Source organism: Epinephelus lanceolatus, chromosome 20, assembly GCF_041903045.1.
Source record: "Epinephelus lanceolatus isolate andai-2023 chromosome 20, ASM4190304v1, whole genome shotgun sequence".
NCBI lineage: Eukaryota > Metazoa > Chordata > Actinopteri > Perciformes > Serranidae > Epinephelus > Epinephelus lanceolatus.
Genome location: NC_135753.1, coordinates 22157720 through 22182863, shown reverse-complemented (window position 1 = coordinate 22182863; position 25144 = coordinate 22157720). Strand labels below are relative to the sequence as shown.

The 25144-nt window shown below is 41.9% G+C and overlaps 2 protein-coding genes across 3 annotated transcripts in view; both read right to left on the bottom strand.

Annotated features, from left to right (window-relative positions):
• c20h8orf34 (chromosome 20 C8orf34 homolog) overlaps positions 1-11031 on the bottom strand; it is an 86166-nt gene extending 75135 nt beyond the window's left edge. The window contains exon 1 of one of the 2 annotated variants that reach the window (XM_078162721.1): positions 10477-11031. In XM_078162721.1, coding sequence (XP_078018847.1) covers positions 10477-10545 — 69 coding nt within the window. In that variant the 5' untranslated portion in view covers positions 10546-11031. The remainder of the gene's footprint in view (positions 1-10476) is intronic. The other variant, XM_033638138.2, reaches the window with a different exon arrangement.
• Positions 11032-14256: 3225 nt separating this feature from the next.
• Positions 14257-25144, bottom strand: part of prex2 (phosphatidylinositol-3,4,5-trisphosphate-dependent Rac exchange factor 2) — a 130443-nt gene continuing 119555 nt past the window's right edge. Inside the window, exons 39-41 of the mRNA XM_033638992.2 lie at positions 22381-22483; positions 17605-17672; positions 14257-15199 (exon numbers count right to left, since the gene is read on the bottom strand). Of these exons, the coding sequence (XP_033494883.1) occupies positions 15154-15199; positions 17605-17672; positions 22381-22483 (217 nt within the window). The 3' untranslated portion in view covers positions 14257-15153. The remainder of the gene's footprint in view (positions 15200-17604; positions 17673-22380; positions 22484-25144) is intronic.

Here is a 25144-nt window from a genome sequence, read left to right as displayed (position 1 = left end):
GCTTTAAGTGGACATGATAACTTTATTAGCATGCACCACAGCCACCGTACTCTCTCTCCCTTTCTCTTTCTGTTTCCCGTACACACTCCCTGCCCCCACCGCCGCACGCTGCATGCTCTAAATCTTCCTCATATTGGGCTTCACTCATCGTCTCGCTGCCTGATCTCCAAGATATCCTTTGCCTTCCCTGTTTGCCCCTTCCTGTACTCCCTCGGGACCAACCTGGCCTTAGGCTGCCTGTCTTGCAGTAATTACTCTAACTGTGCCTGAAGGGGAGCGGTGTTAACCCGTGCACGACCAGACGTCTGCCATATCAATTCATCAACCTTGAGGACCAAACAAATAGGTGATATCTAGAGGATGAAAAGAAAAAAACGTGCTGTAATTGCTTTGACAAAGACTGTGGCTCTGTTTTGTTTAGAGTTAAACTAATCACAAACTGGCTCCTCTGAATTTTGATGGTGTTGGTTTCTAAATATGAAATCTACCGTCCCCCAGAGACGACAAAAGTGAAAGGCCTCCTCTCAATTTCCACATGGTGACGTAACAGAGCACCATGGGAAATTTCACATCAATTTTCTCTAAACTGATTGTATTGACTTTTAGCATGCCTTCACAGCTTTCTGATCGGGTTTTTTTTTATTTTAATTAGAGGCGAGCATGCTATAAATGTAAATAAATGTTACAATAACCCACCAGCATACAAATAGATGATAAACTCAGCAAAAAAGCAACACTATGAATGATATTTTGATCAATGGACTTGGCTTTTCTTAGTCACAATCAAGGGGTAAGGTAATTATCACACCACTGAGCTCTGTCGCAAAAGTAATAATGCAAATTGCCACTATTTTTCTGACCTAATTTAGCAGACAGTCTGCCTCGAATAGTGGAATAAGGTGGTATAATAAAAAATAAATGATATAACAAAGTGACCCACAGCTGAGATGAGATTGCTGGGTTAGTATTACTTGATGTGTGGGAGGTATGTCAATGACAAAGTAACCCCGTCAAACAGAAATGTTTCCAGGTGTGTTTGTAGATGTAATAAGACCTGTGAAGGCTTTCTGCCGTTGTATAACTGAACCTCTCTCTTTGTGTGTTGCTGTTAATGCACCTCAAAGGTCAAGAATAACAAATATATCAAAACCAGATGCCTGCTTCACAGTTTTCTTCCTTTTCTCGAGCTGTACAGGCATTACAGCGAGGCGGGTCAGTGAAATTCTCATATGAACCATATAACCTACCATTACAGCAGATCAAATGATGGAAAAGATACAAAAAACTCATTACATGCATACGGAAATAACATCAATTCACTGAGACAGGAAGACAGAGCATTACGCTACTACAGGAGGTGGAAATAGCTCAAAACCAATCACACCCAGTCCGATAAATTACCTCTTAAGGGAGCAGATCAATAGGTCAGATTGTGTGTGTCCAAGTTACGCCTGACTGACTGACCTCTTTACAGTACCGCAGAGCTACACGACTGAGACCCCGAGCACAGCAGATTAGAAACACTACTCAGCTGAGCAGGTCGGAGCAGATCTCTTCCATGTGGATGGGAGAGAAATCTATAGGGAGAGGCAAAGTCATTTAACTCTACTATAGGTAGCAACATCAACAGAAGGAGGAGAGCTGCCTTACTGATTTAAGTCTGTGGATATTCTCATTTATCCAGGTCAATTCCATTCTGGCAACAATTAAATCGTAGGCAACTGGACTTTGATTTTGTCTAGAAGACGTTTCGCCTCTTATCCAAGCGGCTTCATCAGTTCTCAACGCATCAGTCTGACTAGTCCTCACTAGTCTGACAAACAGTGGAGTAAGACTCAGGTTTTTAACCTCTGTGGAGGTGTACACCCACCACCCTCATAAGACAATACTTCGTTAGTGGAGTTTCACTGGACCATTGTTTGGGTCAGGTGAGTCACACTAGTGAACGACGGTCATTAGGAGTGGGTGGGGCCACTGGTGAGCAACAGTCGTTAGGCATGATGTGTGGTTACCAGTGAACGACTGTCATTGTGTTTCTTTGAGCCACTTGAGGTTAGTTTCGGGCAGTCTTTGTTGTTCAATCTCTTAGGTACAGCAGCAAGGGCCGCATTGTAAATGGAGGATAGGTGGTGTCTCAGGCCACCTCCCCTGTTTAGAGACGGTTTCTCTATTTTAACGTAGATGGATTCTTTCACCCCTCTTTCGAACCATCTGTCCTCTCTGTCCAAGATTTTCACATTGCTGTCCTCAAAGGAGTGAGCCTTCTCATTTAGATGTAAATAAACAGCAGAAACTGGACCTGAGGAGTTTGCCCTTCTGTGTTGAGCCATGCGTTTGTTTAATGGTTGTTTAGTTTCACCAATGTATGAGTCCTTGCATTCTTCACTGCATTGGACAGCATATACCAAGTTGCTTTTTTTGAGTGTGTGGTACCCTGTCTTTGGGGTGTACCAGTTTTTGCCTGAGTGTGTTACTTGGTTTGAAACACACAGGAATTTGGTGTTGGTTGAAAATTCTCCTGAGTTTCTCAGACACCCCGGACACGTAGGGTATGACAATCTTCCTGCGCTTGTTTCCTTCCTCAGCCCTCTCTGAGTTATTGTTCTTGCTGGATCGTTTTGTTCTGTTAAACGTCCAACTAGGATAGCCACAAGTTTTCAACGCTCTCCTCAAATGTTTGTGCTCCCGTACCTTTGCCTGAGTGGTGGTTGGTACATTATCAGCCCTGTGCTGTAAGGTTCTGATAACTCCCAGTTTGTGCTCCAGAGGGTGGTGTGAGTCGAAAAGAAGATATTGGTCTGTGTGTGTGGGTTTCCTATATACCCGAATGTGGAGGCTCCTGTTCTCATCCAAGTGTACATCACAGTCTAAGAAAGGTAGGTGGTTATCATTAACATCTTCTCTAGTGAACTTGATGTTCTTGTCCACTGAGTTGATGTGCTCAGTAAGAGAAATTAAAACAGAATTCTCAATATTATGATCACCTGTAACAATTCTGTAAGAGCAGGCTGCATATTCCTTGCGCCTGAGCCGATTAGATGGTGAAACATAAAAAAATAAATTAACAAAAAAAACAGAAAACGGGGCGTCGGTGGCTTAGTGGATAGAGCAGGCGGCCCATGTACAAGGCTGTTGCCGCAGCGGCCCAGGTTTCAACAGGTTTCAGCCCTTTGCTGCATGTCACTCCCCCTCTCTCTCCCCCCTTCACGCTTGACTGTCGTATCAATTAAAGGCTAAAATGGAACCAACTGGATGGTGAAAGGTAATGGACGTAAATGTGTGCATCATGTTCATTTCTAAGATGGGCTACTTCTTGAGTTTTGGTGATGATCACTAAGTGTGACCACAGATGTACACAATGCAACCAGCACCCCCTGGCTCTGGAGCAAGTGTACGGTATTAAGAAAAGAGTAAATTCATCTATTTATTTTGGTAATGGCACATTACAAATACACTATGTTTTAAAGTCTGGGTACAGCAAAAATAAATGTGTAATTCCACTACTTCATTACACCTAAAATAAAAAATACAACAACTGAGTCATAACAACCATGTTGGTGAAGAGGTCCTGTGTCCATGCCTTAAAGGGAAATTTCGGTTTATTTCAACCTGTCTTCTATCGTCCTAAATTTGTTTCAAGTGACTAGTGACATAAAAATAGTAGTAGCATGTTAGCCGTTAGCCTAGATACAGCCGGGGCACATAGTAGCGTCAGACCTGCTAAAACGTAAGTGAACGGGCATACTTCAAGTGCAAAGTTAGTCCACTAAACAAGCTTTTTTTCCACAAAGACCGCCTCATATCGTTAGGATAAATGTCAGAGAACATATAGAAAACGACATGTAAACGTGTTGTCTTACCTTACCAGCGTGGTGCCATGTTTGTTTACCATTTAGCTCTGCTTTCCAAAGCGCGGCCAAAATATCAGAAGAACAAGCAACGATCTCATAGCGTGCCTGAAACATCACGAGCTCTAGATAAAGCCCAGCTGGATACTACTCCAGGTGGAGGTGTCTCGTCCTGCCTATTTTTGCTGAGATTCTGTCCTCTACCTTTCTGATTGTGGAAAGAATGTTGTAAGTTGTTATAAATGACACTTATGGTTGTATATAATCTTAAACTTAATAAACATTTAAGTATTAAAAAATGTGATGAATCATACCACAGAAAAATGTGTTATTAACCACCCAGCCAAATTTAAATGATTAAAAAAAATCACCAAGTATTTAGGGTTTCAAAATCATGAAAAAAAGAGCAGTATTCTGCACTGTTCTCAGTCAAGTAGTCACACACTGAGAGAAGCAAAATCATATGTAGAAATCAAACACTCTGATGCATCCAGATGTATTTATAATCGTTTCATAATCAACCTCTGATTTGGAATTGAACTGCAAAGTGCCTCAAAATTCCATACCTCTAGATTCAACACAAGTGCTCTTTTTTGCCTTTATCAGTTTAAAATCTGTTCATCTCACCGTGCAGAACTAATAAGGATCATTCTTCTATGTGAAAGGAAATGTGAGGCTGTTAACTACACAACACTTCTCAACTATAAAAGAGAGAAATATACACGACATTTTAAAAAAGCATGAAATGATAGTCATTAAACGGATTATTGATGTATTAATGTTTTATGAGCATGCCTCTCATTCTGCATTTACTAAATCAGATCCAGTTCATCACTCATCTCTGTACTTCATTAATATCAGCAAGTAATCATAACAACCCCTGAGCTGAGACCAATACTCACTTAATAATAGATATTATCAGACCTATATTCAAGCTACTGCAGTCAGACTTGGCCATGAACAATGACACCGATTCTTCCACAAAGCAGTGTTATTATTCAACATTTGACTGTTACACCAATTACAGTTCAACCTGGTGACATTTTTTGGTCTAGGCTACACTTACATGATCCATCAGTTCCCTGTTCCAATAGAACAATTACATCGCCTCAGATATGATTGGCATATCACAGCAGGGAGGTACATGAGAGCTGGCTTTCCACTGTCGGCTCATAAAGACAAAGACTGCTCTGTCTCTACCTGCTGGACCTGTTACAGTACACGAGTTTAAATGTCAGGAGGCTGCAGATAGATCCTACAGATCCTCTCTGATAAAACAAAGATTAAAGGATGTTATAGATTCTGTCATACATTTGAAGTGACACTGTTTCCATGACAAATCCAATGTATTTTTACTGTGTGTATCATATAGACTGTGACAATGGATCCAGCACATGTGGCCTTGCTTTAATGCCCATACTGACTACAATTCTTCAAGCAACACAAAAATGAGAAAGGTCCCGCTGCACTGCAACTGTTAAGTGATTGGAAAAGAGTAGGTGTTCGGGCAAGTGGCTGACAATAATCTGGAGTGCAATTACTTCAATTATTATGAAAGACTGCTTCGCTTTTTTGGAGAATATTCCGTCAATGTTGACTCAGCTTGCTATCTCCGCAAAGCAACCATTTCATTAGCGAGGGGGGGAAAAAAATCAATTTGATGGCAAATCATAAGCTGTGTCTCATCAGAGTGAGTAAATGAACCCCTGCTCGCTGCTACGCAGACTGTTTAATGCTGCAGCTGTGTGCTGGGTGTGAGGAAGAGGCGACGAGGGTGATGAGTGTTTGGGAGAAATGGAGAAGAAGGAGTCTTTGGGGCAAAGACGCTGATTACGTCACGGTGGTGTTTACACAGCAGGAAGTAAGGAAGCCCATGGTACAGATGAGAAAGGTCAGGGAGGGAACACCGTAACATGCTAAATTACATACTTGTGTTTGTAAAGGCTCCTCAACAAACTAAATGTATTGACGTACAAACCTGTCATGAAAATTACGTTACTGACTTACGGAGGTCAGCAAAAAATTTAAGTGCCATGCCCACATATCATAAGATATTGCCCTTATGTTTATATCTGTGTTTGTTTACATAAAATATGTCACCTAAAGCTGGGTCGATTTCCAGTTTTGCTGATCTGGTCAAGTGTACGACCTTAAACGGCTAAATCGGCATTTGTAAGTACTGTATGACACCTCCTGGCAAATTAAAAAGGTAGCCTACATCAGAAACCTGTGTTGATGACATCACAGCTCTTAATCCTAGTAATAAGCAATATGACAACCTGATGAACATTATATTATGTTTATAAAAGGACTAACAGAGCCACTAGTGTCTGACAGGCCGTGTGCAATTTGCTGCTGGACCCAGGACGGTGTCAGCAACATGAAGGGGATCACATTTCAGGAGAGGTGAGAGGGAGGACAAGCAGCACGCGCTGTGTTTGTTTACCTGGGAGCTCATGGGTTTTTTGGGGTGATGAGACGAGACACGGCAGAGTTAGTCTCTCCAGAAAACTAAAACTGCACCACTACGATAACATTTCAGATATGAAGCTGACAAAAGACGTGTCTTAACTAGCTGCAAGCGTCATCTTGAGCTGAACTTTCCCCGTGTGTCACTCGCTTTGAAAGCGCCACAATGGACGAGAAAGGGCTGATTTATTAAGTTGAAATTAGGAGTCATCTATATGACACCTTATTATTTCACATCAAAAAACAAAATAAGGTGGAAGCTGGCAGGAGGGAGATCACTGGGGAGCTGAAATTTTCTGTTAAACTAAATGACCATTACTAATAACAAGCTAGGCTACTTGCTGTTGGCTATATTGCATCATCATGTCATTTTATAGTGAATATCACAATATAAAATGTGTGTTTTCCATTTTTGAAGAGTGATGTCACAAATGTAGGAAGACCGCAAATAGGCTACCCACCCATCTTTTAAATGGTTACATCTCCAGTTTCCGGGGGTCTCATTTATAAACATTGTATACGCACAAAACGAGGCCTGGACGAGGCGCTCGCCACTTCTTACGCAAAAGTTGTGATCTATAAAACCAGACTTGAGAGAATCTTTGACCCCTGCTCATGAACATTTAGGAGACGGGAAATTGGCAACGCAGATGGTAAGGTGGAAGCCTGATTGTAGAAATCGTCAATTTTTTTTGACGCATGCCATTTTTGGCTTTTGTCTGTACGTAGATTTTTAGGCCCAATCCTATCTCTGCCTCTTAAATCTTGCACTTGGTATTGAGTGCCCTCGTTTGCGAGATAACCCTTGATGAGGGAAGTGAGATATATTGGGGTAGAGATCTTTCCCTAAGAAATGAGACACCACTTCATGCAAATCGGCGTGGCCGACGTGCAGGCATACGTCACGTGTAGTAGCGATGCAAGATACCGGTAGTCATTCAGGTTTGAAAATGCTGGCTCCAGCACTTGTGTTGTGGCGTGTGCTGTGTTTATCCTTCTCCGTCTGATGAATCAACGGAGAAGAAATGCTGAAAACAGGAGGCACCTACGAGGTCTTCTAGTTCTGATCGATTTTGTTCGGTTAAGTTGATTTGTTTAAATATTTTGATGTTTGACGCTAGTCCAACCATCTGTTGCTTGTATAGCCAACATTCTGATTGTACAGTAAGAAATTGTTTTCAAAAACTTGGCCAAGTTGCTGACTTCGCAAGGTGTTCTTGGAAATTTCATCTTCTACTTCGTTGTAAGTGTGGGTCGGGGCTCCCTTGGAATCTAGGATGGGTTTTAAGTGTTGGAAACCACTACCTCAATTCTGTTTTGGGACACCACTAGCCTAAACGTGAACGCGCACAACCATGTGCAAGTGTGTATTTCTAAGGGAAGTGTGGGTATTGGGACAGGCCTTTAGTATGGATCCTACATATTGTTTTACAAATGAGAACCCAGATCTCAAACACATAGCTGATAGCTCTGTGGTTTGTTTTCAACAGATTCAATATGGACAGAGAACTCTGATGTTACGCCATGCTACGCGATAGCCAGATGCTCATCTTCTGTTAGGACATGGTGTCTTAATGTTCCACTCAGGAGCTGCTGCTTAGTCAAGGGTGACACCTGCTAAAATTCAGTATACTGGTCCTCTCCGGTGTTTGGCGTAGTATCAAACCAGTTTGAAAAATCTTCCCAACCACAGCAGGTTTTTTCCTATCATTCTAAGACCTGGAAACAACGCCTAAGGGTTTTTTCTTCAGGGCACCTGAGCCAAATCGACACACAAAATAACTATGCTGTCATTTCTGGTCACACTGCACACAGACACACACATGTATTTATGTCTTATTTATTTAAGACATACATTTATTTTTTTAATTCCAATTCAAATGTTTAGATATTCTTAAATATTAAAAGTTCCTTGCTCTTTGACAGTGTGTACTAGCATCGTGCTATTATAATATCATTATATTAGCAGCATAAAATTGTCTTAAAATGATAATATCATTTAGTGCAATTATTTTGGGGACAATATATAATCCACCATAAGTAGCTATCGTGACAGTTTTTGTACAATAAATAAATGAATAAGGCAGGATTTTAAATCAGTAATACTAATACTAATACTGTGAAAGATTAAGTTTTTCCTGCTCACATGGAAACCACACAGATCCATTTATTCTTACTGTAGAGATGATGTCATTTACTGTGGACACTCTCAGTGTGATGCATGCAGTCCAATTATTATTGTTTCATTACTGAAATTATCAGTATTGGTTCAGTTTCAGCCCAAAATCAAACATTTAGATCATCATATTTTTTACAGTGTTGCTTCGTTTCGTTTGCAATACACTTTGTAAAGACTTATATATTGTATTCTTTTGTATTCTCAAGTTGTTTTGTGTCACTTTAACAGACACATTTTCTCTTCAAGTGCTGTACTCATGCGTGAATGGCAATCAATCTTTCCGCAAGCTCCTGTTCGGTTTAAGCAGCGTAGCAGAGCAGCTGTATTGTTACTTCTGCCGCACCAATTCTCCACATCTGATCAAAAAAGAAAATTAAAAGGAGTATTCCTGCCTCTCTTCCTGGATCCTGTTTCTTCACAACTGAATGCACATGGATGGGTTTTCTTTGAGGAAACAATGAAATGGCCTGAGCTTTTCTGAGCACAACACCAAGGTAGCAGCTACATCATTTTTCTCATGAGGAGAGTGGCAGACCCGGGAGAGTTTTCCTATATTCGCCTCTTACTACACCTCTTTTCACTTCCTTTCAAAAAACTGTCAGATTCGCCTGAAAAATCCACACTGCACAATGCAGCCTCACAATACACCATTCACTGTCTAAACACTGTAAACAACTCAGCAATTATCCACGTCCTTGTTGACTGACCAAAACCGCTTGGTATCTTCAGGACACGTGAGGGTGCAGCACACAGCAGGTAAAAGCTTCATCATATGAGCTCATTGATCTTTGGAGCAAATGTGTTCAGCACTTTGTTTTCATCTTTTTTAACTGTGACATGAAGTCGACACTGTTCAATTGTCCAAAGAGCCAAAAATAAAGAGGAAACACAAACTGAGAGGAGGAACAGAGGGGGAGACAGGTGGAAGGGGAAGATGGAGGGAGGAAAAACAAACAGAGAGAGCACACACACTCATTGAGCAGTCCCTGTCTCCATCGCCGGTTAAATCCATGTTGGGCATGAGCCTCTGTCCACGGTGCTGAAACAAGCCTCACTACTGCTCTTACATCTGCTTAACATGCAGCCAGTGTTGGTGTGTTACTACTGTACGTATCCAGCCCAAGCCCAGAAGTGAAACATCAGCACTTTGCTGCACACATCACGTGAATACTGCTTGTGCACGTCATCCCACTTGATCCCCAGTTTGCATTTCATGGTAATACAGTCGTCCTCCCAGTTGTCAGTCTTGTTTAGCGAGACTCACAGATCTCCTGCATCCCAGTTGAGCTGGGGTGTTTTGTCTGCCTTTCCCATCTTGACTCTGATTATGTCTCACACCTGTGCGGTCCTGCTTTCCAGCAAGAAATCTAATAGCAAACAAAGGATGAAGTCATGCTCTCCCCTGGGTTGCTTCAGATGCCAAACTGAGACAACCCGGGGATGAACACACAGATCCACACAGACTGACAAACAGACAGAGAGGCAGGTAGTTAGTTTGACTGTGTCCTCTGTAGCCTGCCCTGCTGTGCATTATGAATTACAACTGGCTCCTGTGAGTGGCCCTAACTTCAACTAACTGTAACAATGTCGAGACAGGCGGTAGCAGGGTGCAGCATCCTCTTTTGAAATGCAAATTAAAGGATGAGCGTGGAAATGTGAGGGCAAACAGCAGCTGATGTTGCTGTATGCTTGTGTACTACAGTGTGGCATAGCCGGAGCGCAGTGGGATGTTTCAGGGTGAACACAAATGAATGGTTTTCAATTTAAATAGCAGCTTTAATATTAAGAGCGCATGTGTATGAGGTGATGGGAGTAATTATCCAGTTTAATACATCCTCAGTTACTCCACTGTGTCAGCTCACATTGCAGATGTGCGCTCATCATTTAGCACAACTGTAAGGCAAAGATGATTAACGCAGTCTGGTGCAAAGCTCCTTTAAATGTCAGCCAACAACTTCTTGGTTGTATTCGTGCACTCACCTCAAACAAGGGTCCGATTTTATTCTTCTCCAGATACGACTGAATTCTTGACTGTTGTGGAGACGCCATGAAGAAACTGTTGTGCCTTTGCCAAGAGCTTTTAGCGGGATGAAATCATGAGGTGAGCCGGTGTCAGTCGTCCTTCAGGAGGCGTCTCGGCGACTGAAAATGTGCTAAAAAAAAATAATAAAATGTCACCAAGCCGAAGCCTCGTTTAAGTTGAGACGGTTCGCGTCAAGTGCGGAGCAGGCGGCTCTGAGCCCGGCTCATTGTGGAGACTCAGCCCGGGACCATCCCCAGTTTGTCGCCTCACTGACTCTCTGGCGGCAGCTTCCCGGTAGAAGCCAATGGCACGGCAGCTCTGTGACAGAGATTACAAATCTTCCGCTCACTGGCTGCCAGCACTGTTAACGGTGCCACCGCCACTCCCATTTATCCGCCGGGCTCAGCCAAGCCCTCTGTGTGCACCCGGAGTGTGTTGCTGCTCAGCCATGAGCCACCTGAACGCTCATAAAATGCGCAACGACACACGCACGAGCGCTGAAAGCTGTGAACATAGGTGCGGATCATTTTACTAATTACCGGAAGTACAGTTAAAAGCTCAACAAGTCTTTTTTTCCCCTTAAAAATCTGTAATTAATTTTGCTGCGAATGAAGCAGTAAAACCGTCACTAAAAAAATAAACAAATAAGAATAAAAAATAATAATTAAAAAAAAATGCAGGGGCGGAGCTAGACTCTTAGAACAATGGGGGCGGGGCATGCTCGAGGGGCACCTCTGAAAAAGTAATTTAAAGCCCAGTTCAGACCAAAGATTTGAGACAAGATGATCGTGCAACTAATTGCAACGCATCGCTCTGCAACCTGGCGGTTTACACTACTGCAACTAGATAAGATGGTGCTATCATCTCTATACAACAACTCTGTACTCTGTACTTATTTTGTAACTGAATATAATTTGTAGCTTCTTAAAATATGAATGAGGATAGTGACAGCGAGATACTGGCAACAGTTGCAATTTTAGTAGAGATGAAATGGCAAAAAAACATAAAATGAGTACCAGACGGACTGTATTTATAATAAATATGCCACAATAATATAAGGTTAGGTTAATTGGTGACTCTAAATTGTCCGTAGGTGTGAATGTGAGTGTGAATGGTTGTCTGTCTCTATGTGTCAGCCCTGTGATAGTCTGGTGACCTGTCCAGGGTGTACCCTGCCTCTTGCCAAAATGTCAGCCGGGATAGGCTCCAGCCCCCGCCCTTACCCCTAACCAGATAAGCGGTTACGGATAATTAATGAGTGAATGAATAATATAAGTAAGCAGTGCCAATTAATAAGTCAATGAGAATGTGTAAGTATGTCGGGGGGTATAAGCACATACAACGAGTAGCAGCAGCGACCCACCGTCCGACACTGGCACACCAAGAGGATGGAAACAGAGGGTTCAGTGGGGATGAAGCACCCGCCGCACGCAGCAAGCAAACACGCCATCTGTGGTTATTTTGACTTGACCGGCAGACTGTTGGCTGTTGAAACAGATGATGTGCTTTACGTTCTTAAACCAGCCGCCAGTGATTTGACCAGCTGAGTTGCAGGTGACGCCATCAGCCGGCGTGAGTCAAGCTCAGACAGCCAGTTCACACTGCTGCAACTTTTCTCTGTTATGTTCTATGGTCTGAACTGGGCTTTAAAATTCATAACTGTAAAATAGTTGATAGATGCTTTCCTATCAGTGAACACAAACAAACGTTGTGTTGGTCTATATCTACGAAAATATACAGCGAAGTCACTTTGTCAGACATGCTTGTCTGAAGAATGAAAAAAGGAAACAGGTTGCCCATCATGTTTAAACATTTCAGCACCTAGGATAAAGAACAGCACGCTTTACATGCATGATTGATGAACGGTTCAGCACCACCGCTGTTACAGTCACTGCAGTGGTGCTGAGAGCCAACACGCCTGGTGCACTGTCTAAGTAGGACGTTCTTAAACATATCATAAAATAGGCACAGATGTCTACAACACTGCAAGGTCTAAATTCAAATATAAAATAGACACACAGCAGTCTAGCCCACGTCACCACAGGGCCTGGGTGCAGAGACAGTTGCAGTAACGTGGATTTAAAGGTCTTGTATGTAGGATTTAGTGGCATCTAGCTGTGAGGTTGCAGAACTGAAACTTGTCTTGTGTGCCAAGCATGTAGGAGAACCATAACAGCCAAGGCTGAAATGCAAATGGCCCTAGCTAGTGTTTGGTTTGTCCTTTGCAGGCTATTGTAGAAACAACATGGCCGACTCCACAGGCAAGGACCTGCTCCATACCTAGATATACTGTACTCAGTTCACTCTAAGGTAACAAAAACACAGTGATTATAATACTGTATAATATTTCTGCCAGTAGATGCCTCTATATCCTGCACACTGGACCTTTGAACAGCACATTAATCTAACAATCTGACTGATTTCTTTATAAACAAAAGTTATTAATGACTAATTATGTATGTGTCACTGCTGTGGTTTGTGTAGTGCATTTGTATATTCCTCCATACAGTAGAACAAAAAACAGTACATATCACGGTTCCTTTTTAAAACTTCATCCTCCTCGTGGTGAACTGAAAGACAACAAAGATTAGAAGTACAATGTAAGAGCAGCAGATGATGCAGACAAACTTTTCTCTTGCTGCATTTGTTTTAATCCACCAGATTTGTACTTTCTTTTTACTGCCTAGCCAGAGAAAAAATAACATACACAGCAAATGGCAGAGCACAACAAAACGAGGCTTTGTACTAGAATACTGCAGGGATAGCTGACATTTCCCACCATGCCTAGTTAGAGGTGTGGATTTGGGGGGACGGAACAGGGGTGTCAAACTCATTTTAGATTAGCAGATACAGTCTAATTGGATCTCAAGTGGGCCAGACCAGTGAAACCATTGCACCTATAAATGACAACCACTTCAAGCTTTTCCCTTTTTGTAGTGTAAAGAAGTCAAATCTGAATACATTTATCGATTTACCAAACAAATAATGAACAGCCTGCGATATCCTGAGAAGAATATGTGCAAATTCACCATAATTTTCACTCCTACTAAAATGGTAGAGGCAGGTTAAGTCATCCTCTGCCTCACAAACCATTTACAAATCTCAAGTTTTGTCAGTGCCTCAGCAGCAGGGTTCCACCCATAGAGTTTTAAGATGGAAGTCTGGAACAGATTCTTTTGTACTGAAGCTGCTGGTTGACAGTATTTTGCACAATGTCCAATATCTTTAAATCTGAGCACAGAAGGTACTTATTGTTCTTTCAGAGAGCTGTATTCTGGTCAGGGTGAAGAGCCTCTGAGGCAGCATTTACATGAAATATCTACTCACTGTTTGAATTGCTCCTGAAACCTCCCAGCCTTCACAAGTGTATCAACACGAGGTGTGCAAAGTCATCTAGTGGGTCCGATTGGACCCTTTGGCGAGCCGGTTCTAGTCCCTGGGCTGTGTGCTTGACACCCCTGATTTAGAACCTGTGCATTTGTCCCCCAAATAAAACAATAAAAGAAGCAGAAGACTTTTATTTTGACAAAATTTAAAACACCATAAAATGCAGAAAAGGCTCAAATATGCTCAAATATAATCTATGCCCCTGTGCCAAGTGCTTGAGTGGTGAGTGGAGTGGAGAAGTGGTTACGGATATAAATGTATACATGAGGTCATTTTTGTAGTGTTTTGGAAAGCAAAAATCCAACATTTCCGCATGGATCACACAGACATACACACACAGGACACACAACTGGAGCTTACTGATGCAGTTTATTACCACTTGTGTGTTTGCATAGTAGTGAGCTAGACATCCATCTACAATGATACACCCAATAATAAGTAAAACAGAGGAGACACTTTAATCCTGAGTACTGTCAATATAAAATAACAGAATACATCTCATATCTCTACTTCCAAAAACCTATTTCATGTTAATACTGATAAAACCATTAAAAATCTTCACGTGCATGCATGTAACAGTTGTAAAAATCCAAACACAATGGGAGTCATCTCTTTTAGCACATTCACACTCACTACATATGTATATTTACAAGTGAATACAAACACATTGAGGAGCATTACAAAACACACATTCATATGGTTATCCAATACTGAGACAATCGATAAAGCGTAGAGGTCAGAGCTGAAGAGAAGCAGACAAACTGTTGGGTAATTTGAACACAGTACGGTGCCAAATATCCTTTGTAATCAATATTATCGTGCTCATTTCATATGCAAATTAAACTAATAACATGAAATGCAAATGTCCCTCATGAAAACAAACATCATTTTCAGACCATAATGTGCCAACAGTGAACTGATGGGGTTCATTCCATTTCACTGGGCTAATTTAACTGCATTCTCCTGCTATAAATCCTCTGGGTTTTTTTCTTACTGAGTCATTGTCTTGTCAGATGCACTGTGCGAAAAAAAAAAAAAAAAATCAAAATATGTATAAAGTACAATCATGAAAAATATAATGTATTAAAAATACTATTTACGTTTTTTAAATTCTATTTACACTTCAGGAAGCTACTCCAGACACATAAAATGGACCCAATAACTGTCTTTTATTAGGTTGATCCTTCATGGGCGGAGGGAGGACACAGAGCTCCTCGAGACTTCAGCTTCTTCTTGGATGCAATGCATTATGGGTCACCATCCGGGGGTGGAGGCTGGCACAGCTTGTACAACCTGATCACAGAAACATGCAGGCAAAATGGCGTTTAATTACATTCTATTATATAGCGTGTAAACAAAGCAGTGATCTGTAAAGAAATGTCACTTCCCCAGGCAACAGGTCTTTGTTTGGTGCAAAGGAAGTGTAACCACAAATTTAAGCTGCAGTCTCGAGAAGAAAACTGTCAGCGTCGGAAAAACAATTATCCTTAGCAGGCAGCGCACATCCAGCTTTGTGTTTCAAAGTCAAACAACATTAACTATGTTCAAATAGTAGAAAGTGACTTCAGAGTTTAGCTTCTACCTTTGAGTGTTGTTGGTTTTAAAGCTTTAAAAAGTCTGACTTCTGAAACGTACAGAAGCCATATGCTTGGTGTTTTAAATGCCACATGAATAATGCATTAGATCGTTGTTTGCATTTGTAAGAGAATATAAAACCCTGCATGCTCTTTTTTCACTATAACCATTATAGAGTCCATAAACAAGCACTATATGGTCTGTTCTGCTGCCTTAACGAACAGGAAATATAACTCACAACAACACATTTATTTTCCGTTATCAATAATTGATCATGTTTTTCCAAACTCAGTACAATCAACAGTATTTCTTGCATCCTAATAAAGCACTGCTGCCTTGTGTAGTTTAAATAACCGATTGCACCACTCACATCTTTTGGTCTTGATGAGAAATGGCTGCAGGGTAAACTCACATTAAAACTTTACAGTCCTTTTCATCTACAGATCAGTGAACAAGCAGCCAGTGTCTCCCGATGCACAAAGCACACTTCCACATTCTGCAGCAGTCGCTCACACTGCAACAATTATGACATAAACCAGCTGAGAGTGCAGCGATTTTGCTCTGCGACCACAATGTCTCAACACTAATCATCCCGCTACTTAATTGTATTTGTCAATTTCACTAAAAGGTTCAAAAGGGCTGCCTGTCACACAAAAGCCTATATGTCACAGCCAAATGGCTGAGGCAGTCCTCGTCCTCATCTTGGGGCTACTGAGTGCAGGGAGCTCCCTTCTAATGGAAGCATTTGGCCCAAGTCCTGCACAGGAAGCACATACAGAGACCTACAGTGTCGCACAAATACATGCACTTCTAAAATGCTGAACTGCACAACAACACAGAGATGAACTTTACAGAGGCATGAATTTAAACCATTGTAGTTTTATGCGACTGCTGACTATTTGCAAAAGTATACCACAAGTTTTTAGACTTTTAGGGAACACTTACACCACTTTACTTATTCAGTATTTGTTCTTTTTTGGTGTATCCTATCCCCACATGGTACAGTAATTGAGAGCGGAGGTGGTTTTTAAAAGTCTTTCATGGTGCATTCAAGTAAACACCAACATCCAGGACTGTTACGGCTGCAAAGATACATGATGAAAGAAAATAAGAGCATTCTATTTGTCTTCCCTACTGCTTGTTTCCCACACTTCAGTCACTTGACCACTGTGCTAAAAAAAATAGCGATGTTCATCGCAGAGCTAATCTGTACAAGAATGCAGAATCTTGTGGTGATGGGAAAAGACTTTGGTATTGGAAGTTGTTTGGTTTGAGTTTGTAGTCTGCATAGAAATGACCGATCACTTTTGAGCAAGCTTTGGTTGCATGCAAGTAAACAGTCCATCTGGAGAGCACAAAAAAAGCAGAAGGCATTGGCCCAACAGCTTTCATGTGACGACAATTTAGCTTTTTATTAGTTTTTTTGTTTATTTTTCTGCATTCATATGAGGATATTTGTTCATAGAGCATCATGACTGTGTATATAGCATCTAAAACAGTGGTTCCCAACCTGTCCAGCCACAGGGTCCAGATTTCTCCTTTGTCATTAGTTCAAGGTTGACACACTTTAATATATTCAGCGTCACACTTGTGTTTGGCCATGTTGTCAAGCTAGCTTGCTCTCTCTGTTAAGAAGCTGTCCATGTGTCAATCTCTCTACAGTAGGAAATGGCACCTCAAAATAAAAGCTATGTGCCAGAAATCCACTGTACTTCAAAATAAAGTGTTTTTTTTTTTTTTTTACAAACTTAAAGTGCAACTTGCAGGTTAAATTTTTTAAAAATATATACTGTCCACCTGTAGTCTGACAGGTGAATTCATCTAGTAGGTCTGTGCTTTAAAAACTGTGCTTTGGTTACAGTTTTCAAATCAGTGAAACCTTGAAAGCACCAACACTGCTTGCAACCGTATTACTAAATTCTAAGTTAATTTTAATGCCCAAGTAAAACTAATGGAAATAAATGGCTGCCTGGAGGGTGGGAAATCATTCAAAGAACTATGCTTTAAAATGGCCAGCAGTAATGCAGAGTATTGTAATTAATGAGCTACAGCATTCAAAGCTTGTTCTTTAATTCCCTAAGATGATGTCGGCTCATATACACAGGATGTGGCTGCAGTTTTACCTTGGGACTGATGAAGGCGTGCGATCCCTCACTCCCAGATTCTTCGCAGAATTCTGAACTCTCGCCCCCTGAAAGAGAAACAGACATCGATAGTTCATGACATCATGGATCAGGCCGAAATGCGACAGTCATAAACAGGGGCTTAGAAAAACACCAGAGAGAGAAGACACAAAAAGCACACGTTTTAAAGGTCCGCTGGGCAAACAGATGAGCTACGCCTGGACACCGTCTTGGAAGAATAAATCTCTCCTGATGGTTTTTGTTTAATAATGCCCAAGTAAGATTGCTTCGTGTCAGGCCATGAATGACTGGCGGTCACCTGTGAGAGAATAGGAGTCATTTCTAGTCTAAACAGCTGCTATAAATACTAAAGGTTTTGAAGTAAATGTCATATGATGCACGTTAGGACCTTAAAATTTGAACAACAGCTGCTGTGTGCTGTCTTTCCTCTTTCAACTGCTGAATAGTCTTTGTAAGGAAATAAAAGTAAGTAGTAAGGGATTTGGAGGATGAATAGTTCCTGTATGCGAGTGTGTGTGTCGGAGTTTGATTATACCCAGTCAGGAGTATGTCTGCTCTTCACTAATGTTCCTGTAGTCTGCTGGCTGTGCGCAGAGTCGGCAAATACACGAACGTAGGGGAGCAGGAAGCAACTCAGCCTCTCAATTTAGAGACGTGAACACCTGCACTCACAAATACACCCTCTCTCTCCCCCTTGTGACGCACGCACCAAAGCAAAAAATACACAATCAAATCATTATCCGAGGAGGTCATCAGCGTCTCCTCTTTGAGCAGAGAGGCAGCAACTGGCCAAAAGTGCATTAGCTGACCTCTCAGTTACAACTCTGCCGTTTTCCATCTTACTGTCTGCCCCGAGTTATGTCCTGATAGCCGGATAGCATCAGCAATTATTCGATGCCTATCACAGCCATCCATTCTGATTCCTCTGGACAGAGATGCCCCCTAATGTCCCTGGAGGACACGACACCCGGAATAGATGAGATCAGTTAGAGACAAAGAGTCAAGGCAAAACTCTCTTTACAGTTTCTTTAACAAGAGGAACTCGATTTACATATCTAAGATCTCTAAACAAAAATGTCTGATGATGCCTGATGAATTCAGATTCTGATTTTCAGTTACAAGGCCATGGAACAAAGTAAGTCACAAAAATATGAGTCAGCTATACTAACAACTCTGTGAGGCAGCACTACGGATGTATAAAGAAAACTGGATACAGCGTAGAAGGTGGGGTCCAGTTCATTCATATAAAAGTTGCCAAAAATCTTCGATGTCCCTGATATAAAATTACCTGATCTTCCACATCCATGGACCCATAGAACAAGCACACTAGAGATCCAGCTAGCTTCCTGTTTAGCCCTCCGCTAACTTGAATGGGGGTTAGAGTGATTTGATACGCGGTTCTTCTAGACTTCTGAAAAGTTATCAGACTGAATGGATCAAATTCCAATAGTGAAACTAGTTATTTCACGGGGGTTGTGAGGCTCAAAAAATGTACCCACTGATTTACAGACGTCTCTTTCACAATGTAAGTCTATGGGAAGAAGCATTTTGGGGCCCCATGGCATCATTCGAGGGATTCAGGACCTGTAATTCAATGGTTTGGCTTCTATGTCAGACTGGCAGCATAGCAAAATGCTTACAATGACATCACTAACAGCCAGTAATTAGCAAGTATAACTTTTACCATGATCACCTCTAAGTTTAGCACGCTAAGATTAGCTTATTAGAAGCAAAAAAGGTACAGTTAGTACATTAATTCATTCATTTTCTGTAACCGCTTATCCTGTTGGTGGTAATGGGGGGGCTGGAGCCTATCCCAGCTGATATTAGGCAGGAGGCGGGGTACACCCTTGACAGGTCACCGGACTATCACAGGGCTGACACATGGGTTGTCATGAGAACCGATACTTTGGTACCAAGTTGATGGCAACACGCAAAAAATACGTTGGTACCTCGGAACTGACGGGGGCAGTATACGCGTCAGTCTGTGCCGATGACGAGCACTAAAGAAGAACGTCTGCTCTCCATTGTCTTTGCCAGAAAATATGGCTTCTAGAAATGCTGCTGGAGCCACAACACCTCAGCTTGTCGAAAAGTCAGGTAGTAGGAGTCATGTGTGGAGATATTTTGCATTTGAGGCAGAAGAAAGCGGAGTAATTATAAACTCACAAAAACCAGTCTGCAAACAGTGCCTCCGAAGTTTCCAGACCAAAGGAGGAAACACTTAAAAGACAGACACCCTGACTTGTTTAAAGAATTCAGGGTGAGTGAGTTTCAACTTACCATCATTTGTGTTATGTTATACTTATCCTGAAATATATTACATTATTTGGGTTTACTTCAAAGTTTGAAACAGTTTTAATAAAGTAGTGAATTTAGAAATACATGATTTTTATCGCGGTATCGAATGAGTATCGAGATTTGTGGAAACTCACTGGTATTGGTATCGACTACTGAAATTCTGGTATCGTGACAAGCCTAGCTCACACATAGAGACAGACAACCATTCACACTCACATTCACCCTATGGCCAATTTAGAGACACCAATTAACCTGCAAGTCTGGACTGTGGGAGGATACTTGCAGAGAACCCCACCCCAGGTTCGAACCAGGAACCCTCTTGCTGTGAGGGGACAATGCTAACCACTGCACCACCGTGCCAACCACAGTTAGTACAGTTACGAGTTATTACAATTCTGTCTGTCTCTTTCATGGCAACCTATCAAACAAATATATCAACCTCATGGTGGTGATGCTAGAGGAACAGTCAGAGGATTACCACAGTCTTCAGTATTCAGCCCCTGAGGAATATAACTCTGTACAGAATCACTTAGCAATCCATCCTATATTTGAGCCTGGAATCAATATTAAAACCTTGCTGCTAGCTTGAATACAACAACAGTTCACACGGAGTAAAAGATATATTGGGCAAATATGGTAAATATGGCTGTCTGAGAAGCAGCAAAGTGCAAATATGTGCAAATGTTAAAATGCACAGTCCATCCCTGCTGGTGTATAACGAACACTGAGTTAGTCATGCATTTAAAATGCTGCATGTATTTTGTATAATTGTTTTTCATTTTTCATTCCTGCATCACTTAAAAACTCAAACCTGGTAGCTGATTGTTGTACAGATGATGTCTCTACGCCGAAAACTGAAACTCAATATTCTGCTGAGGCTGTAATGGTTGGAACATCAATGAGAACATGAAATAAATATTACCAGGGAGGAAATCTGAATCTAGTTTATTTAATTTGATCCATCTTGGTCAGCCAAGTTTTCGTTGGGTTTGCAAGTTGAAACACATTTTCTTATAAAAACTGTTCTAACTTGTTCCTTCCATATGCTGAAACAGGACAAAATAAAGCCCAGAAGTTGAGGTAGTTTTATATAGTAAACTATACTCATCCTGCACAGACCAAATATTGGAGATTGCTATGCAGGAGTTTACAAATCAAGCTGTTTTTGGACCCATTTTGCCCAAATCACTCATGCATTCTCATTCTGAATGATGTCGTCTGGGCTTGATGGATGGGGCCTGCTGGGGCCGGATGCTGTGCGGATAACCTTTTCATCAGTAAGTATGACTATTCAGCGAGGAAGAAGAGGCGTCATCCAAAACCCTGTGTGATATTCATATTCATCAGATTCGTCGGCTGATGTCTGAGAGCAAGGAGACACACACACCGTCAGACAATGCAAAGCAGACTCCCCTCTGCTCTCTATCTGGAATGAACCATCTCTTTTCAGCAGTGTCTCGGTCAATGATGATGCAAAAAAAATAACAGGAAGTGTCTTGAAAAATGACACAAAGCAAAAAAGTTGTGTGTCCCGCAAGGAGGCAAACAGCACATTTCCATACCTGCACCTTTTAATATTCCATTACAAATATCTCAAACCACACCTGCCACAAGATGGATTTTTTCCCAAACACATACAGTATTGCTCAAGGTCACACAATGCACAGAGTTGCATCCTCCTGGCTGGCAGCCCAGCTCTCTGAGTGCAGAAATTAAATGCCTGTCCTCCCGCAGGATCTCAGCCTCTCGACTAACTTCTCCTCTCACTGCAAACAGCAATATAACCACCACTCACAGAACTTCTAATGACTGTCTGAGATATGGGCCAGGAGCCGGTCATGGCTGGAGCCTTTTGTAGGGTGAGTGCGTACGCACGGAGAAAGTAATGGGAATTCCTTGCCTTGACCCCAAAACGACACACGGACAAACAAACAAGCTCCAGACTCTCAACCAATCTGTTCAGTTTCTCATTACTCTTTTTTTTATCGCCTCATTTGGTCAAATTCATATTCTGGTTGCGGTGAATGCATATCTGATAAGATTGAAATCAGATAGGGGTCAAACAGCAAAATAAAGTATTATATAGACAGAAGCAGAGCTAATAATTTTTGCTTGTGGACAGCTGCTGACACTTCTTTCATCACCCAGAAATATACTTACTTGGCTGCCTTTAAAAATTGCATTCCCACTGAAGTAATAGTGTCTGAGGGAAACAGTAACCAAGGAAGCTTAATGGCATGGATGCTCCTCTACATGCAACGTTAAACTCATTGCTAATACTCTTTTGGCAGCCTTGTTTGACTCAATGAAGCATACAGTTTATCTAATGATTTTGGATGCAGAGACTGAAGCACAAATTCCCTCTGAGTGAGGAAATGTCACAGCAGGGACTGCAGCAGTGATAACAGGAGTGGAAATAAAGAGAGAGGCTATATGCGTGTGTGTGAGACATACCTGCTTCCTCATAACATCAGTGGCCTGCATGATGCAGCGAGGGGGCAGGCCGTGGTTCCGGGCCAGCAGGATGGCCTGCTCCAGTGTCACACTCAGAGTGCAGCTGTTGGTCAGAGAGAGAAAACATCAGGTCGAGCTCATACATTCGCTCACAGTCTGCATATTTATCAGATTCTCACTGAGAGATTAAATGATGCTGGATGATCATAGAGAAAAATATTGCTCCTGTTAGTGCAGTTTTGGGAATATAATTGTACTATTTGTACTATTTAGTCTAGTTTGCCTAAGTTTCCAAGCATTGGAAAAAATAAAACTAGCCCATGTTGGTGAAGATTCTCAGTCATCCAGGTCACGTTAATCCTAAATGCTATATCGTAGGCAGTTAGTCTTGCTTGCGTTTCTTGAAGATGTTTTGCGTCTCATCCAAGTCACATGTGAGCTCTTGGTTTCAGAGTAGTTGAGGTCACAATTGTCACATGTGAACTTAACGAAACTCTGAAACCAAGAGCACACATGTGACCCCAACAACTCTGTAAAGGTTCACCCCCACACAGGGTTTAAAGCCTGTGACTCCGCACCGGTCATCTAGAACTGAAGAAGCTTCTTGGATGAGAGGTGAAATGTCTTCAAGAATTGCAAGCAAGTCCAGTTACCTACGATATAGCACTTATGAAACTAGCCCGTAGTCCAACTTCTTATTTACGTAAAACCTAAATAGTTCAAATTTTGTTGTGCCTTCTTACAAAGGTGCACGCAGGTTATCATATTCAGTTGAGAACTTGTGAACTTGCACTCACAGGCTGAGTGCAATCATTGAGCTCGCAGAAGCGTGCACTGCTACAATCCTGTAAAATCACAGCGATCCAGGTGAAATAGCAAGTTTTAGGGAGCCCCACGACTGGCTCCAACTGATGTTACCAGCCAAAGACAGCAGCAGCAGCTGTATCCTGGATATTTCGGCCTATTTTTGTACAGTGGGGGAACATGGGGACATGTTGTCCATCTTCCTCTACAGTCACAATAAAATCATTTATGGTGACAGTAAACACCTTTTTCAGTCAACACTATCTCATTCACTCTTTTTTAACATGCTGCCGTGGCAATCAAAGTCGCCCTTGCAACAGATGTAGACTGAAACAAACATCAACAGAAAACAAAAGCATGCCAAACTCAAACTCTGGGCTTCATCCAGATATGATGAGGCTCTGGCAGAATTCAGTACGATTATATCAAATCTCCCCGCACGCATTTTGCTCCTCTTGACACCTTGTCATCGCCTTCACATTCCTCCCGCATCACCTTCGTTCATATCCTTGCTAATGAATCATTTTGCTTGCCACTGAGATGTCACTCACAGCGAGCAAACACACGGCATCAGGAGAATAACAAACCTCCTGATCTTTGCTTTAGACCGAGCAGAAAGAGAGGATAGAACCTTGCGGTGGACTTGCAGCACTTGAGAAGACTTCCCGCGTTTCTCATCATCATCAGGATTGATGCTTCTCGTTGCAGCCGAGAGAAATGGGTCCAAGGACAAGTCAGCGTGTCTCCTGTGGCAGAGGCGAAATGCTCTCACTGCCATAAGGGTGTGATGTGCGTAAAATGAGTGTTGACGCGAGTGTGTGATTTATTAGTTACAGCAAACTTAGACACACTGTGTCTCTTCCCCTCTCTCAACTTTACACACACACACACACACACACACACACACACACACACACACACACACACACAGGCAGATGGCAGCATGCGGATAAATCCTTAGAGAGCCTGTGACAAGTATCAAGGCTGCTGGTGACCTTTCTATGATAACAAGCTGTACTAGTATATCGATCCAGGGCCTTTTCACTGCAAATTGAACTGTCCAAAGTTCCAACGCTGGCAGGCGCAGTTACAAAGAGTAACATTGCCATGGGGCCGCTAAGAAATATGAGCTGTTTGTTTAATATCTCCATCTCTCTGGTAGGGTTTCACACCAACTGAGAACAAAACTTAAAAAAAAAGAAAGAGCAGATGTGTGATGAGGAACTTATTGCCGCCAGAAGCCAAACTTTGAGGCAATCAGATCAAGATTTAAAAGCCCCCCCGAGTTCCAGTTGCATAACTTTATGACGGCGTAACATGATGTGATAAAAGTAATGAACTCAACAATCATCTCCAGTATGTGCCAAAAGATATCCCGGTGGAGAATTGCAAAAGAATGTCCTTTCGCAGGCCACCCCAGAATATTTTAAGCATCCATTTTCAGCTTCCCACACCAATAAAGGAAGAGAAAAAAAATTCACCCACAGAGGATCTTTAAATATCTCTTCAGCTGGAGCAGGATGAAGGAAATGCACAAAATCTGTGTGAGTGTGTGTCTGTGAGGCTGCACGGTTTCTCTTTTCATTAGGGCTGGTGAGATAGTATGAGGTGATTTATACCCATCTGTTTTATGTTGTTCCAACCCATATCCCATTTACACTCTGTGTTCCATCCAGAGCTAAGTCCATTCTGATAAATGAGATGAAACAAGAGAGCAGCACACACAAAGAAAGGGAAAGAATGACAGAGAGGATGCAGAAACAGGAGGAATGAGCAAAGAGGAAGTGCACACAGGCCGAACATTTATTTCTGAGAAATAACTACTCTGTGAAATTCCACGATAATGAATAAAAAGCAAGTTGGAGTGTGGATTAGGCTTTGTGCTTGTGGTATTTTCTCCCTGCTCTGATATCGTTTTTGTTCTGCTGTCAGACGGCGAACTCTCCTTTTGCCTCTCTTA